Source organism: Haemaphysalis longicornis, unplaced genomic scaffold (assembly GCF_048455015.1).
Source record: "Haemaphysalis longicornis isolate Haplotype H1 unplaced genomic scaffold, Haemaphysalis longicornis Haplotype H1 scaffold_3, whole genome shotgun sequence".
Classification (NCBI taxonomy): Eukaryota; Metazoa; Arthropoda; class Arachnida; order Ixodida; family Ixodidae; genus Haemaphysalis; species Haemaphysalis longicornis.
In genome coordinates this window covers 102,543,819-102,559,884 of record NW_027526335.1, presented here as the reverse complement: position 1 = coordinate 102,559,884, position 16,066 = coordinate 102,543,819, and the positions used below count along the sequence as shown (strand labels likewise).

The window sequence follows — 16,066 nt, the reverse complement described above, 5'->3', positions numbered from 1 at the left end:
TTTTCGTGCCGTAATGAACAAAGCATGAGTTGTGCGAGCGGACCAGTGGCCTTACGTTTACACCGTCTGCTCCGTTTGTCTACGGCGACATATTTGTCAACATAGTTGTCGCCATATAGCATAGTTGCCAAAAAAAGTATTCTCGTTTGTCATCCTTTTTCAACAAACTTGCTTGTGCTACCTACCAGAAACACTGGGAGTTCTAGTAATTAGAATTTCAACTTACCCGTAACACTGAATAGTTCTGGTCAACGACTACTGCAATATTACGGAGCAAAAGTTTGGAACAGTTTACCTATAAAAAATATTTAAAAAATGCCAGTAACTTTTTATTCACGCGAAAGAGGTGCTACTTGTCCAACATTGCATGAACTGTGGTTATTTTTATTCGGTTGAATTTTGTGTAATTCTTTCGAATATAGCGCACGGCGTGTATTCAATATCTTTCGACTGTCTGTATTATCTTTGCTGCTGCATTTTACAGCGGAGTTGTTAGCCTCTCGTTGGTCGGAAAATTTCGTGTCGTAAACAAAAAACCAAGCGGGACCCAGCAGTTGTCGCCAAAGACGGCTAGCCCTTGCGTCAGGCTAATCAGGCGTGCAGCATAGAGCTCAGTATTAGACTAAAGAAAAAAAATCCGCAAAGCAAGCATAGAAACCACATGATGGATGATAAGGCGCCCCCCCCCCCCCCCCCCCCCCTCCATGTGTTCTGCTAAAGACCGAGTTTGCAGCTCCTCTCGACATGGGAAGGGGGTTGACGTAACTCGAAGGCTAGCGCATGCGTCAGGACCCAGAATCTGCCCCTAGAAAATCCGAGTGCAAGCGATAAGTCCGCTGAGACGACGAGGAACATTTCATACCCTCCTTCATCGGCATGTGTAGTGGTATACAAGAGCTGGGCTGCACATCCAGTTTCGCAGGGCGAGATGGCTTCCATTTTTATACGTATGTAATAGGCCTAAACTAGGTTTGGCTATTGCAGCAACAGATATACGTATTTTTCGAAGAAGTGATGGTTAGCAAAAAGAAAAAAAATTGTTAAAAAGGAGCAAGCACGCCCCATTTATACGAGATATATGAACCACAAAAAGGATTGGATGCATGGTTACGCTGGTGAGGTTACGACCAAATACAGGACACGGTGAAGGAAACAAGTAAGGAGGGAGGGCAAAAAAGGAGGTGGAAAAAAAGAAACATACAGACAAAAAAAAGAAAAAAGACGGAAACAAAGACAGGAAGAAACACAAGAAAAGAAGGATAGGAAGAGAAAAAGAAATAACGGGAAATAAACACAAACAAACAAACAAATAAACGAAGGAAGGAAGGAAGGATGGAAGGAAGGAAGGAAGGAAGGAAGGAAGGAAGGAAGGAAGGAAAGAAAGAAGAAGTAATTGAATGTTAACCAGGCTATGGCCTCGCCTGCCATTATGCTTACGTGGAAAAGAAAATTGAAAAGAAAAAACGAAGCATGGGGAGAATGCAAACAAAAAGAAATTAGTGGGTCTTTTTACGAATTCAACCCGTATTCAGCGTGAACGTACATTCTCCAATGTCTGCATCATCCCTTGTCTAATTATTCTTTTTTTCTTTATTTAATTGTTTAGGGTATTGTTTGTCAAAATATTTTTTTTTAATTTATAGACCAGTGCAGTACAAATACGCACGCTATTCAGCTGCGAGAGCTACACCACTGACCTCATTCTAGGCGCCCAGCCAACTTTCGTAGCCTTCATACACCCTCTACGCGAGTCTCCAAAGTTAGCGCATGCACGCGCATGCGTAAAATCGGAAATAGTTGAAATAAGGTGGATGCGACTGGTAGCGCTACAGCTGGAGAGCGCCGCTCGGTTATTCACGGTTTCAGGCAGCGCGCTTAAAACACTCTGAACTGGAGCGCCTCGCATTGACTATCTTGCGTTTTGCCTAGGGGCGCATTTTCTCGCTCAGATGGCGCTGTTTCCATGACTGTTCTAACGTCACTCTCCGACAGAGCGACGTTGCCAAGGAACGTTTTTTCCTTGTCTGCCACCGACAGCTGCCGTCAGTGCGTGCCGATGGCTGAAAACACGCGAATATTCCTTTGCTGATGGAACGTGCTAGTACTACTTGCAGGTCTCATACACCTGCAATGCGAATCTCCAGTGTGGGCGTATACGCTCACGCGCGAATGTGCGAGGGACAACATCGGCACAAGCCAGTCATGATTGCAGGGCAGGTGTTACGATTCTCTAGAAACAACTACGGATGGGAAGTGATTATTTGTTCCACGAGCTTCCCGGCCCAGGTGGCAACCGCAGTCGGTCGATATTCCATACATTTTCTTCGCTTCCGAATTGCGACAAGACAACAATATTGCCATTGTCGAGGGACGAAGCCATCATGCTACAAGTTATTATTGTGACCTAAAAAGACATCTGGGCGTCCTTGAAAAGGGGGCAGAGCGTGCGTGGGTGGCTTCAAAAGGCTTAACCTAAACAACGGCCACCAAGCTTGTCAAGCACGGCTGAACAAAATGGCATGCCGGGAAAAAGGCTTATGTGCTTTCGCAAAAAAGTGTATAGCGGCTATAAACATGTTGATGTAGTTGAAGCACTGCGAAAGGTGTTGCATCGCCCATTGTAAACTTATTGGAACTTGTGTTGAGACCTTGGAGTTGCATTCTGAGTTGCGCATATTTCTAAGTGTTCTGTTTCGCATCCGTTTTAAGCGTTGACTGTTGTTCTGAGCTTAAAGAGCCCGTGAGTTCCCTTAGCCTGACCCGCATATGCTGAAAATGTTTCACAGACGTTGCGTTGATTTGCAATGTTCCATTCTGATTTGTTTCAAGCCTATGTTGATTGAACCCTTTAAAACCACTGCGAGCCTACAACGCACGGTCATGCCTGAACGCCGGCAATCGGGAACGGGTGCAAAAAATAACCCCTTGTATTTGCAGCCGTACCATTGGAAAAATAAATAAAATGACAGCCCACACCACTTGCTATTTTTGAGATTAGCAATACCTCATGGAAAAGGCGACAAAAACAGAACAATTCCAGATACGAATGAAGCTCTAGGTGAACGATATTGCGGTAGCCGCCCCGGAGTTCATTGTTTTCTTTCAGCCACTGCCAACAACATTTAAGGCTCACCATATCACTCAAATGTCAAATGCACGAAAGGATGACATTTATGCAGGAAAACAAAGGACTTGGAAGGAGCCAGATTTATTGTTTGTATTTCGCGCTTTTCAATGGGGAAGAGTCAACTTAGGAACGGCTTAATGCCGCGAAGGCTGATATTACATTGTCGCTTTAACCCTTTCAGTCACCGTGTCTCCATATGGAGACGCGACTTTCTTCGTCGTTTTCCTCGTGAAAACGAAAAGTGTTCATGCTGCAGAGCGGTGCGGCTGATGTACGAAACCTATGGAAGTGAAAGGTAGCACCATGTGATGTGGAATGACGGAACCACACTCATAAACATCGTTTCAATATGGACGCCACCAAGTTTTCTGGGAGCTCCGGTGTGTTGCCTTCCTAAGTTCCCTCTTACGGCGGCGTAAATCATTTATAAATGCTAAAACAGCTCTTTCATGAGCATAAATTATTATTTCACCTCCTGGTTTGTAAACTGCCTCAGGATATTTATTATTTTTCATAGGGAAAAGCGGGATTGAGTAATGGTGTCTGCGTATGAGGACTCGACGCCATTTGCGTAATAAGTATTCTAGAGAGACTGAACTTTTCTTTCTTACCCCTAGACACTTTACACTCCTAAACCTCCAAGTATGGAATTTTTCTGCAGTGAATATATTAATTCGTGACTGAAAGGGTTAAGGTGACGAGATCGCCGGCTAGAACCGCCCCGTTGGGCATGGGTGGGCTGGCGGTAGAGGAGGACAGGGTGACAGAGAGAGAGAGAGAGAGAGAGAGAGAGAGAGAGAGAGAGAGAGAGAGAACGCTCTTTAATGTGAATTGGTGAGTTCAGCCCAGCGAGGGACAAGGTTTGCTGAACCAGAGGGGTTGACTACGTTGATAGTGGTGAATATCAGAGATTAGGGTTACAGCAGGAAGAAGAAAAACATGAAACGTTAAAAAAATTACAAGAAAAACAAAAGAATGTTGCCAGCAGAGTCCGGACATAAAAATACTATTGAAAGAAAATCGTTAATGGAAACACTGAAAAAAAAAAGAAATGTAAACGACAGGAAAAAATGAGTAACAACACCAGCCCAAGAAAAATAATTGATGAACGCCACAGTGCGAAAGAGTAGATATCGTGACACACTTGCTTTGTCTGTGATCTAGAGAAAATTGTCCAGTTCAATCTCTCGTAGGAACTGCAGCAGAACTTTTGTGCCTAAAGTACTGTCAGCACTATTGGCTCAGGGCCCAAGAAAATGATAAAGTTCGAGACTGCCTCCATGACGTACACGAGAGAGGGAGCTCGCTGCAGTTTTTCGCGCAGCAGCGAATCGAGGGCAAACGCACAGCATGTGATTTACAGTCCCCCGCACAGCGCAAGTCCGGCACAGGGGGAATCTTTCCAACCTATCTTAAACGTAAAACTCCGAGTAAATGCTACATTCAGGCGCAGTCGGTGCAGAACTCCTTAACACCGTTTGTTGAGGCCGCGTGGAAAGCGGAAGTCACAGTGCAGGTCAATAGCGTGCAGTGGTAGATATCGGCGGGGAGCGTCCTGCCACTCCGACATTTGTGCAGCCCATCCACTTGCGAGTACAAGGGCGTTGCTGTCCTCTCGGGAGAAAGGAAGCTGGGTCGTACTGCTCATAAAGTGGCCTTCGCTGGCGGCTGCGTCGGATCTAATATTGCCTTGTATGTCCGAGTGACCAGGCAGCCACTGAAGAATGATTTCATGACCTTCGCGCACTGCCATTGTGTGAATTTCGACAATTTCACATACAAGCTGACTGTGGTTGTTGTGAGGCTTTCGGAGCGCTTGTAAGGCGCTGCGCGAGTCGAGGAATATTCCCCATTGCTGGGCATGATGTCCGCAGGACAGTTTCGAGCAAAGGTCTGTCCGATTTGTCGTTTTTTGACTGCCCCGAACTTCTTTGCAGTAGCTCCATGATCATTTTCCCCAGATAATATCTATGACGAGAGCAGTCGTGTGCTGCCCACGAATAGGTCAGGTCAGTTCTGGGACGGAATTCTGAGCTGTGTCTGTTTCAAAAATCTCCACGTCCATCTTTATCAATTGTGACGTAGCTGCAATGGCGAGGCCTCTGAACAATGATATGCACAGAAACCTACGCCTCGTCTTGCTTGTGCTGCGTCACATTCGGTCACCTTCTTTTAGCCAATCAGGGCTCACTTGAAATAAACACTTCGAAGCAGACTCAAAATCGACAATATATACTCACATTTCCGCCCCTCGACTGACAAATAAAAAATCGCATGTACCCTTGCTGCCCAAATGCCTCTGAAAATTGAGCCCCATTGGCGGCGTACCTGACGGAAGACAAGAAATATGGTTGCTGCAAACAAGGAACCCCGATGTAGAATGCCGCGCCCCCTCCCTGGGAACGTACAGGGTAATTGACTGCCACGACACCAGCGGACGCAAGGTTCAAGCAACGATGAGGCGTCTTGTCGCTATGCATCAGCCGTTCAACGCGCCGTTTGCTTGGTAAGAGCTTGCGCAGCGACGCGTCGTCGTATCCAAAGTAACAAAGATACAGAATGGCATCCAGTACCGCTGGCTATGCGCACGGTTCTGCGCTATAACCACCCTCTTCGCTTTGAATTGCGTTACTCCTGACGATTTCTGAAGAAAACATTGCCATAAAATTTACACAACATAATTTCCTGCTTTTTAAAGCTTACTGCAGTGACATATTCCACAGCAGTTTCCCATTATAGGGGACCCCTCAGGTATCGCCATTACACGTCTCTCAGGTGGTTATATGAGGAGCAGCGATTTTCTTAAATTGCACCGCTGTGAAGATGCCCGAAATTTTCAGTCCTTGACTTGAGTCAAGAATGCATTTTTAATGTTGGTGTTATTATCACACCTCTTGCGTGAGACGGGGCGTATATAGCACCGTAAGACGTGCGAATAACCCTTACCAATCAGTTTGTGCCGAACCGTAGAATCCTTCGGTGACCATGAGCGTGGTTCTGTCGGCGCCAACGGTTTTGCACTACTCTGTTTTTCCGCCAGAAAACTCTGCGAACTAGTAATGGCCGATCCACAACGATCATAGCCGGCAAAATTTCTAATGGATAAGTTTACGAACATTAAGCCAGAAACAACAATTTACTACTATCAAAGCAATCTTTAATTTATCCCTCGCTTCAACCTAGGAGGTTTCGTTTTTTTGTGGGAGGGGGGGGGGGGGGGAGGAGGGCACTGCAGGAAAACCAACGCTCCAACCATTTCTCAAATGCGGTCCAAGGCCAGCGCAAACACGAAAAAAGAGAAATAAAAATAAAATAACAACAAGCACAAAATGGGAAATGTTCGAAGCCGTCGAATTCCCGGCGCCAAGTTTGCCCTGACCGACAAGTCCAATCATCAGTCATTCGCTCCAGACTCGAAGCGGGGCCTCCACATAAGCGGCGGCGGGCGTTCGAAAACAAACGCTCGTTAATTAACGCCTGGACGCTGTTCTCTGGGCCACATCGGCGTCGTCCCCTGGCGATGCGCATTTTCTTTTTCTTGGCGCTCCTCATATCACCCCTCGCGCGTTTACCGCTCGTCGTACGCGATCATCCCTCATTTACAGGTGCTTCGAACACGTCGTACAACAGGCTCAGTGCGACGCCGCAGCCCAATTGCGAACGCGCGGTGCGTAAACACACAACGCACAACGCCACGAGAATCGCATTACGGGCACAATACAGGGATTTACGACATTTCGCCGGCCACCGAGGACAACAACATTCAAACGGGGAATTACTTCGCGGGAAACGCTTTGTTTGCCTTTACGATCCAGGTACTTATTCGCACGCCGCCCGCGGAAATAATAACGATAAAGTTCCCCGATCGAATGCGAGGGGGGCGCAAACGACGAAATTAACAAGAAGCGCCGAGATGTGTACGGGGAGAGAAATAACGAGAATAAGGTTTGTGGGGGCGGAAGAGAGGGTTAAATGATCTCGTCGTCGTAGCGGAAGAGGGAGTGAACGTCGTCGTGGGAAAGGAAGACGTAATTTATAAACGCTTCCGTTCCATTACTTATTTGGCGCGCGCGGCAACACTGGGATCGAAGCTTTCTCGGGGCGCACTGTTTTATTGAGGCTGTTTCCCCCCAACACACCTCTATTTCTCTCTGTATTCTCGACGACCGTGACGGCGTACCGTTGAGGGCAGGCGGGGGGAGGGACGAAACAGCAATGCGTGCTACATTTCCTCCCTCCCTCTTTGTACTCCCTAGCTGTTTTTGCGAGTTTGTGGCGTTCGTACGTCGTTCTGTCGCTGTTGGCATGACAGACGCCGCAAGGGGGAAGCAGTGACAGTTTTCCCAAAATTTTCAAACGGCTTTGGCCTCGCGTTTAGAGTGCGCGACAAAAAAGGGAATGGGAGGGGAGGTTTGTTTGGGACGGGTGCAGCGAGTGGCGTGGGCAGGGGACACGCTTTATTTATCATCATGCGTGCCGTAAAATTTTTACGCCCATCATAAAACACTGCCCCAGAACGACGCGTCGACATGCCACCACCGCTGTTTCTTTTTTTTTTTATGCTCGGCGTCAGGCAGTGTTTGCTCGCAGGTTGAAACAAAGAAGAACGGAGTGACTGCGCGTATTGCACGACACTGGATGTCATTTACATTTTGGTATCCTTGCCGCTTCTGGCAGTTTTGGTGTACGCCGCAATAAAGGGAGCTGTAATTCTTTAGCACAAAGCGGCTAGAACGATTAGATAAGATAAGCAGCTGTGTGCACGTAATGAGCAGGCCGACCTTTGAAAGCAACAATAAAACACCTTCTTACTCTATTTCGTGTAAGCATTAGGGCATATGCCAACAAAAGGCGTGAATTCGGACGTTCACAGTATAAGCGAGGGAAGTCACCCGTGCTAAAACGCCATCGTATATTTGCTGTGGTTGTACAAAATATGAATATAAGGAACGACACTAATCGTTTTTAGGTGCTTCTTGCCAGGAACGCGAGTGCTTAAATATGTAATGGCGGTCTTGATATAAGTATAGCACCTCACTCGCAATGGGGGCTAAATTGCAGTAGGCTGTGAATAATATGCCGTACATAAAAAGGCTGAAGCTGACCTGTATAATCGAGAAGTGTGATCCTGCAAAAATCTGTCAGTTGTACAAACTTTTTTCGTATCCCGCGTCTATTCTCACGCAATCTGAAAGCTCAAAGGTCCTACCTACAAAATAAAACTCTTAACAATGGCGCTACTCTCGCAGGACTTGCCAAACACATTTGCGACGCTCCTGACTGCGTAAATTACGGCTACAGCGAAAAATGTCAACGGCAAAGTCACTTTCGGGTTTGCGATAAACCCGCTTTTAACTTCACATATCTGCTTTTATCCGCAAGCCGTTGAGGCTTTGTTTTTGTTTTGTTTTTAGTTCGCGCGGAGTAGTATAATGATAAGTTACCAAGCCCAACGACGTCAATGGATTTATGATAATAATATCCGTGAACAACAAATAACTTCACGCAAAAACAAAACGTAGCGTCCATTTAGGGGGGGGGAGGGGGGGGGTGCGGATGCTGCCGGTGTCATATATATATAGTTAGGATACCGGAGAACCTGCACCTGTTTTTAGCGGGGCCTGAGATACGGCCTAGGATATGTCTGACGCCGCTGTGCTTTGCGAGAAAATTTGCAACGCGGGCCCGGCATGAAATTATGCATAGAGCGGAAGACACGGTTTCCCCCTTTTATTATTCATTAGCGAAATTGTGTTTTATGCAAAGCGCTCGTCATTTTCATGGCCTCCGAGGGCATGATGTTCTGCCGTCCCGCGACAGCTGTTTAAAAACATAAAAGACGTTCCATGTGCAGCCTTCCGCAAAAAAAATTTCCACTAGCAAGGGGTGAGGCGTAGAGACCAATTTATAACAGTATGTTACGGTTAGAATGCAACGCACCGCTTGTTTTCCCTGAGGCTAAACACGGTTTGTGGCTCTGAACCGCCAGCCCTTACGTGACATGCTGTAGATATTTTACAGCGTTGCGAATTAATGTAACGTTGGAGTCAAGCGCAAAAGAAACGCTCTGCAGACAAAGCTGCTAAAGAAATGTTTGCACGAACGCTCAAAAATGCGCCGTTCTAAATAATGCCTTTAATATGCCACGGGTATGTTGATGAAAAGACGGAATGTTTTTTGGGGTCGCCTTTAATTTGAAGCCATTTTCAGCTACAGCTACAAAAGGCAGTTCCGGCATAGCAAAAAAGCAGCAACAGAAAGTATACATATAGGCAAGAGCTTTCCGCTCTGCTAAAACTTGTGGCATGGCTCTCGCATGTCCACATTGTTGAGCGCAAAGGAAACATTGGGCAAATGTAAGCGAAAACAAAAGTACATTCCCAAGAGCCCATCGCCTCCAGATTTTACGAAAGGATGCAAAAAAGTGATCGAAAAAAGTTCCGAAGAGAGACGAAATAAAAGCGCAACAAACGCAAAAGTTGGTGGATCAAGCGGTGCTAAACAAAACAAACACATAAAAAAAAATCCGCTTCCGAGCTCCCGCTATTGGCTCGGGCGGCTTCATTAACTGTATGCGTTAGTATGTTGTAAGAAACATAGATCCGGTTAACTCCGCACGATCTCTGTTTGAACGAGAGAAAAAAAATGGGGATGGGGCTGCTGGCTACCACTGGCCTATGGACTGTGGGGGTGACTTGAGCCGTTTCTTCGGCTAATGGCGACGTCTCCCCGTTGGTTGGTTTGCGTAGCTGTGGGCGTTGCCCAATTTGTCCTCATTCAGCTTGTGCATGCGCCCTGAACTGAATACGCTAAGAACAAGTTCGCGTTGGTCATGTCATACAGACTTGTGTTATGCGAAAACATTGGCACCAGGCTGAGGCGCTCTCTTGTTGAAAGGTATATGTAATACAGGTTTGGCATTTCTAATAAACGAAGCTTCACATAACTTGGACGAAGGATTAAAATGCGAAATAGTCAATTTTGTCGGCACAAAATAAAGGGCAATAGTCGAGGGTAGGTGCGATCACCTACTATAATATGGGATTTCGGTTAGTCAATATCATACGATATTTTAGCGAGCAAATCCAGCCCAGAAATATATTCATCGGCAGGGTTGTGGAGCGGCAGGACAGATACCTGATGCAGCAGCTTGCGTGGGAACTCGTCACTTTTAAGCCCGCCGAATTTAAATGACTGATTTGTGGGAGTTAACCATGAAAATCTCGCACGGGCATTGCCGTTCTGCTTCACGCATGCGCAGCCGACGTCGTGCAACTGTATTTTATCATGTCTGATTCTAGCGTCAGAAATAGTCTCCGTTACAAGAAATATTCTCACGATCTTTGGCATTCGGTATATTTATACAACCTACAACGTCACTGCTCGGTTCACTCGTTCTAAACCTAATGATTTCATATTAATTAATCACAATAATATAATAATGTAGGTATTCATCGATTTATATTTATTTACGAAGCATTAGGCCACAGCGGCATTACAGAAGAGAGCGGGTGTTTGCAAGGCATTACCGTACTTTTAAGCAGAAGGACGAGGAAATAAACAAGCAAACAAACAAATAAACAAACAAACAAACAAACAATGTCAGCTTTCAATGCAAAAAAGGCTCGTCGCTGCAGATACTTAAACCGCTACATCCGTTGCTTCTGCAACAGAAGGCGGAAGCTGGTTCCGGTTAACAACAGCAGCGCTGAGTATGAACGAGTGACCAAAACACTGTGTATGGTGGGACGGAAGATGGGCTTGCCATGATCATAGTCTGCTGACATCTAGAAAGAATCGGTTAGTCACCTATCCTGAAGAACGTAATCGTTGCAATATATTGTGAGATACAAGTACAAGTGCCATATGTGCCTGCGGTGTTCGCAAATAAGCAAATGTAAACATGCCTTCTTCGCGGTGAAACTCGACACATCAGATGATAAAGCTAAGAATCGACACGAATGACTTTGAACCGCCTCCAGTCCAGCGGGGAGTGGTGCTAGCCCGCGATGTAAAAACCCCACGACATAATTCACACAGCACGGAAGGATTGGTAACTGATTTGGCGGCGAGAAATTTAACATGTCAGACGTCATCGTTTAAAGTGCGTCATCCGACCGTCATTTTATCTCCACCTTTCGGCGTCCTCAAATGCGCACCGTAACACCTGTCAGTAGTTTTTCTTTTTGTGTGAAAAGATGTAAGTGATGCGTGAAACCAAAACTTTTTCGCTGGGAACGCCCGCGCGTCACGACCTAGGTCGTGACAGCTGTCGCAGTCACCATTACGGCCAACAATTTGCCCAGCAGGTATGGCCTAACGTCTCTGATCTGAGGAAGAAGAGAAATGATGAGCGGTATCATGAATACGCTGTTACTAAAAAACGATGGAAGCCGTGATCAGGTTCAGTTACGCATGCAAAGATAGTGCTGGTGAATGTCATACCATTATTGCTTTTTTGAAGACGGATCATGATTTTTCTTCCTATAGACCTCCACTGATTATCTGATGAACACGTAACTCCCACACTATGGGTCAACGATATCATCATTTTGTTACTGATGAGGTATTTGGGTGTGTGTGGGTCTGCGTGTATGTCTACAGACAAATCCCCTTTCTTCATGTTCTACGTTCTCATCGATTCCCAATAAAAAAAAATGTTTCCAAACACCAACTGCGCCATCCGAACTATCAATGGGTCAGAGATATGCGTGTTACAAGTTTGTTCATTCATTGCAAAGTTTGGATGAGTAGAATCAACAGGGAATGTGCATTCGTTATCATATACAGTGAACCCTGGTCATAAAAAAATCGCTTTCTTCATATTCTCGCATTATTCGAAGTTTTTCTCCGTTCGAAGAACTCTGCAGGGAAAGCAAATCACACCCGATTTTGGCGAACCCCTTCTTATATCGAAGTCGGCTTTCGACGCCGAGGGCTTCGTTGTAACGAGGATTTGCAGTAATTTATATCGAAATTCCGGAAAGCTCCGGAAATATAAGGTTACAGATCGAAAGTTATTTTAACCATGTGAAAATTTGTTTCGGGAGTTGATTCATCGTGCCCGAATGCTAACCTCCATGCGTGTGCATAATACAAACGTTTTCATCATTGTCACACAATTCCCGGACACGTTTTGTAGTGGCAATTAGTCTGCTGGCCACTATCAACTTCGGAGGAGCAACGAATAGGACATTGCGCGTTTTGATATTGTTTTTCCAAGCAGTCACGGTTGACACCAAGTAGGGTAATCAGTAGTTGTCTTACCGTTTGCAGAAGTTGGGGTGAAGTTCCATGATAAAAGAAGCAAGAAGTGTGTCGCCGGAAGAAGCAGCGAAGGCAGTGTTATCCTCAACATAGTAGAGGCGCGAAGTGCTGTACACTTGCTGATGGTCATCATGTCCTTTTAGCAAACGTCAGTCTTGTTGCCTCTTCATATATCAGTAACAGTCGCTCGCTCAGGGAAAGTTTTCGCAGAATAGTCCCTTGGACAACCTGAATCCTAAACTACCAAAAAAATAAAATGTCACGCTTGATTTAAATAAAAATACGCATTAGAAGAATAATATGTCCTCTTTATAGCACGCCGAAACGCGAGCGAAGTAGTGACGCTTCCTAATAAGCGATTTCCTTAGGATGTGTCATGTCTCATGTTCATCTTGAACTTGCGTCTTAGCTTTTAGGTTTAAACCTGTTTGGGCCCGCCCCCCTCTGCGAACAGCATTAGTTTCGGTTTCGCCCTAGCCCGAACCGCGTGTTCTGACTTCCGGCATTCGCCGGGAAACTGCCCACGTAATGCACGAATTTCGATCAAACGCCGGCAACGTGCGCCACTACACTTCCAGCGAGCACATGTTCAAACTTCTTCCCCGAGAAAGAAACCGCGTCAGTCAAGGTAAATGTTTGCCGTCCACTAACTGCCGCTCGGCGTCAGTGGTGGTCACAGTGACGGCAGGGTGTGGAGAAAGACGCCGTGTTTTCACTTCACTATGCACCGGTGTGTCTGCGGAGAACACGAGGAATGGTTGCAGCGGCCGCCGCTCCGTGCACGCCCGCGCCAAAAGCACGTTTCCCCACGGCGCCGCGAGCAAGCCAGCGGCGACAACAGCACGTTGAATAAGCTGCGTCCCCGGCTTGCGACAAGCTGCACATTTCTGGCGCGGCGAGCGTTGGGACCGGCCGAGAGGTCCCGCGTGCTCGCATCGATCCTGGAGTCGAGGCTAAGCGCTCGGGCGTGCGCATGCGCAACGGGGCTCAGCTGCCGCGGCTGCTCCGGAAAAGAAAGACGGGCGCGGGAGCGAGAAAGAGGGGGAGGAAGGAAGAGATTGAGGAAGGTGGGATGAGGAGGAAAAGAAGAGGCAGGGGCAATAAAGGCCCGGGCTAGGATCGAGAGTATCGACACTGGAGAAAGCGAGGAATGAAATGTGTGCGGAGGTTGGGCGTGTGACTTGATGCGGAAGGTAGCCTTCCTCCCCCGTTTTATTCCCACTTGCCTCCCTGATCCACGGCGCTGCGCAGTCTTTGGAGAAGTAAGAAAGTAATTTTGGTAAAAAGTAAGAAACCCTGTACGGGTGGGTTCGCTCACCCCGGCCGAGAAAGGTATGCGACATGAAGACGGCTGAGCGTCTTGAGAAGGAAACAGCCTTTATCGAGGGATGGCGGAAGACTTGAGAACTTCGAGCAAAGCGGCGTGGCCAAGCGTTAGAATTATGCTGGGAACAGTTAACGGTAGATGAAGAAATTTATTCTTTTTAAAGGAGGAGTGTATTTTAAAATTTAAGAACAAGCGTGGGATAAAATAACATACAGAAATGTCTCAGAGCAATGGCCCATGGGAGAAAGGTTTTGCAGTAGGAGAATGTATGACATAAAAAATGGAGGAAATCGCGTGAACGAGCAGTTAATTTAGAGTATTCCTTTAAGTTTACAAGCAACTAATTCTGAAATAAATGAGCATATTTAAAAAGCAGAAAGCGCGAAAACGTATGAAGAATTAACGACACTGAAAACTTATTGTTACCTCCCGCTACTTTTTTCCTTCAGCGATACACCGCCTAGGAGTATGCTGGCAATCATAACTAGTTGTTCGTGCCTACTCTGCAGTGTTGTTAAAAATGAACTAGCCTCGTATTTAGGCAACCAATTGCTTATTATAGAAGTCATTCTATCGCTACGGTGCCGATCGGCTTTCACAATCCTTTAAGACAGACTCATCTACGATTCGCTTCCGGAGAACGTCTGGCTGCAATAAACGCAGATATATTGCGTACAACTGGGATTACTGTTAATCCTGTAATAAGTACAATTTTTTTCATATTCATTAGAAGGAAGGGAGGAATAATAGTAAAGCAAAGACAGGAATTTCAGCCAGGCCATGGCCTAGTTTGCTATTTTACACGCGGGAAAGGGGAACAACAGGAAAAAAAGAATAAAACAGAAAATAAGGGGAAGGTAAGGACAGAGCGTAAAGGGATTAGCTCAAGCGTTACGAGGCCATAGATGATGAAGTTCAGTGGCGTCATAGAGAGTAGTCTCTGTGCTACGGCCTTCTGTACGCGTTCGTTGTTTTTAGAAAGCACAGGAATGCTTTTATCGCCTTGTGCGTGGATGATGGAGAAGGCCAGTGGCCCTGAATTTTATCCTCAGAAAACGGCCGCCGACAATCCAGCTTCCGTAAACTTCAGGGAATTGTCTTCTTGCCGAGAAAAAACGCCGGGCACTCGCGTAGAACATGGAGTATGGTCTCCGGTTTGTCACGGACTTCACACGCCTCACTGTCGGCCATTTCTATCTTATACGAGTAAGCATTTGTGAAGGCGACTCCCAGAGAGAGACGACAAAAAACTGTTGCATCAGAACATAGCAGTCCAGATGCGGGTCCAGGACAATAATACGAGCGCTGGTGAACTCTTGGGTAGTCCATTTGGCTGCGATGTCTCCCGGGCAAGTTTGCGGAGAGTCCTCGCGGCGTCCTTTCTGGATAATGGGAAGGATATGGGCTCTGTTTTTAGGTGTGAAGCCCCTCAGGCGCTCGGGCTGTCACCCCCTCATATCGCCGTAATATCATGCAGCCACGTAGTAAAGCACCGATACACTCGTTTTCCAACGCCTCGCGCTAGAGCGTAACGCGTACTGAAAGAACACATCGGGACGCTCGTTTTCAACTCGTCGCGCTAGAACGCTTCGTGCTTCAAAGACATCCGACTTACAGCAAAGCTGTATACCTCTGCTCCTTAATGGTTTCATCTAAGTGGGCAAAAACACTACGTTGCCAAGAATGCACCTTACACTGCATGATTCGCCCTTTCCCAAGTTTCACGTTACTGGAGATGGCCCGGGATTTTTTTCGTGTCAAGGGGGCGGCAGCGCCCGCAGCTTCATTGCCTACAAATTGTAGGCTACAATGCCGCAGTGACTTGGAAACCACTGGAAGACAATGCCATGACCCGCTTGGGCAGCGCGGTTATACATGGTGACTCCGTGTTTGTGCTCGCCACCTAGTGGCTATCGCGAGAATCTCCATAATCAGGTCCGGATGCGCACCTCCCCATGGCGCACCGCACTTGTTTATCGTCGCAACTGCGTATTTGGCGAGATACCGCCGAAAGAAGACCCGAAGACGATAAAGCGGACGCGTAAGGAGTTCTGTTGCGTCCCCTTCTATGTGACGGCGCGATGAAGTTATACCAGTGGATATTTTTAGCGCTTCCTGCAGGAAGCAGACGACGCGCCTTGCGAGGCGTTGTGGAGACGGAACCTATACGCATTGGAAAAAAAGTGACGCACGTCATGCATGTTTGCTCAAAGCACTTCGCTCAAAACGACTACTACCTCCCTGGTCAGAATCCACTTCCTTTTCCGATATCTGTTAGGCGCTAAAGATATCAGTTAGGTGCTAATTATGTCAGGATACTTGTTTGAAATGAAGCCTTGATTTCT

The 16,066-nt window shown here is 46.6% G+C and overlaps 1 protein-coding gene across 2 annotated transcripts in view; it reads right to left on the bottom strand.

The window, feature by feature from the left end:
• The window catches only part of LOC144174971 (cell adhesion molecule Dscam1-like), a 706,974-nt gene that overhangs the window by 491,595 nt on the left and 199,313 nt on the right, over window positions 1-16,066 (bottom strand). Inside the window, exon 1 of one of the 2 annotated variants that reach the window (XM_077703962.1) lies at window positions 12,395-13,266. The exons of the other annotated variant lie outside the window; for it this stretch is intronic. Within the exon in view, the coding sequence (XP_077560088.1) occupies window positions 12,395-12,527 (133 nt within the window). The 5' untranslated portion in view covers window positions 12,528-13,266. Of the gene's footprint in view, window positions 1-12,394; window positions 13,267-16,066 lie in introns of those variants that run through there. 2 annotated transcript variants of the gene reach the window in all.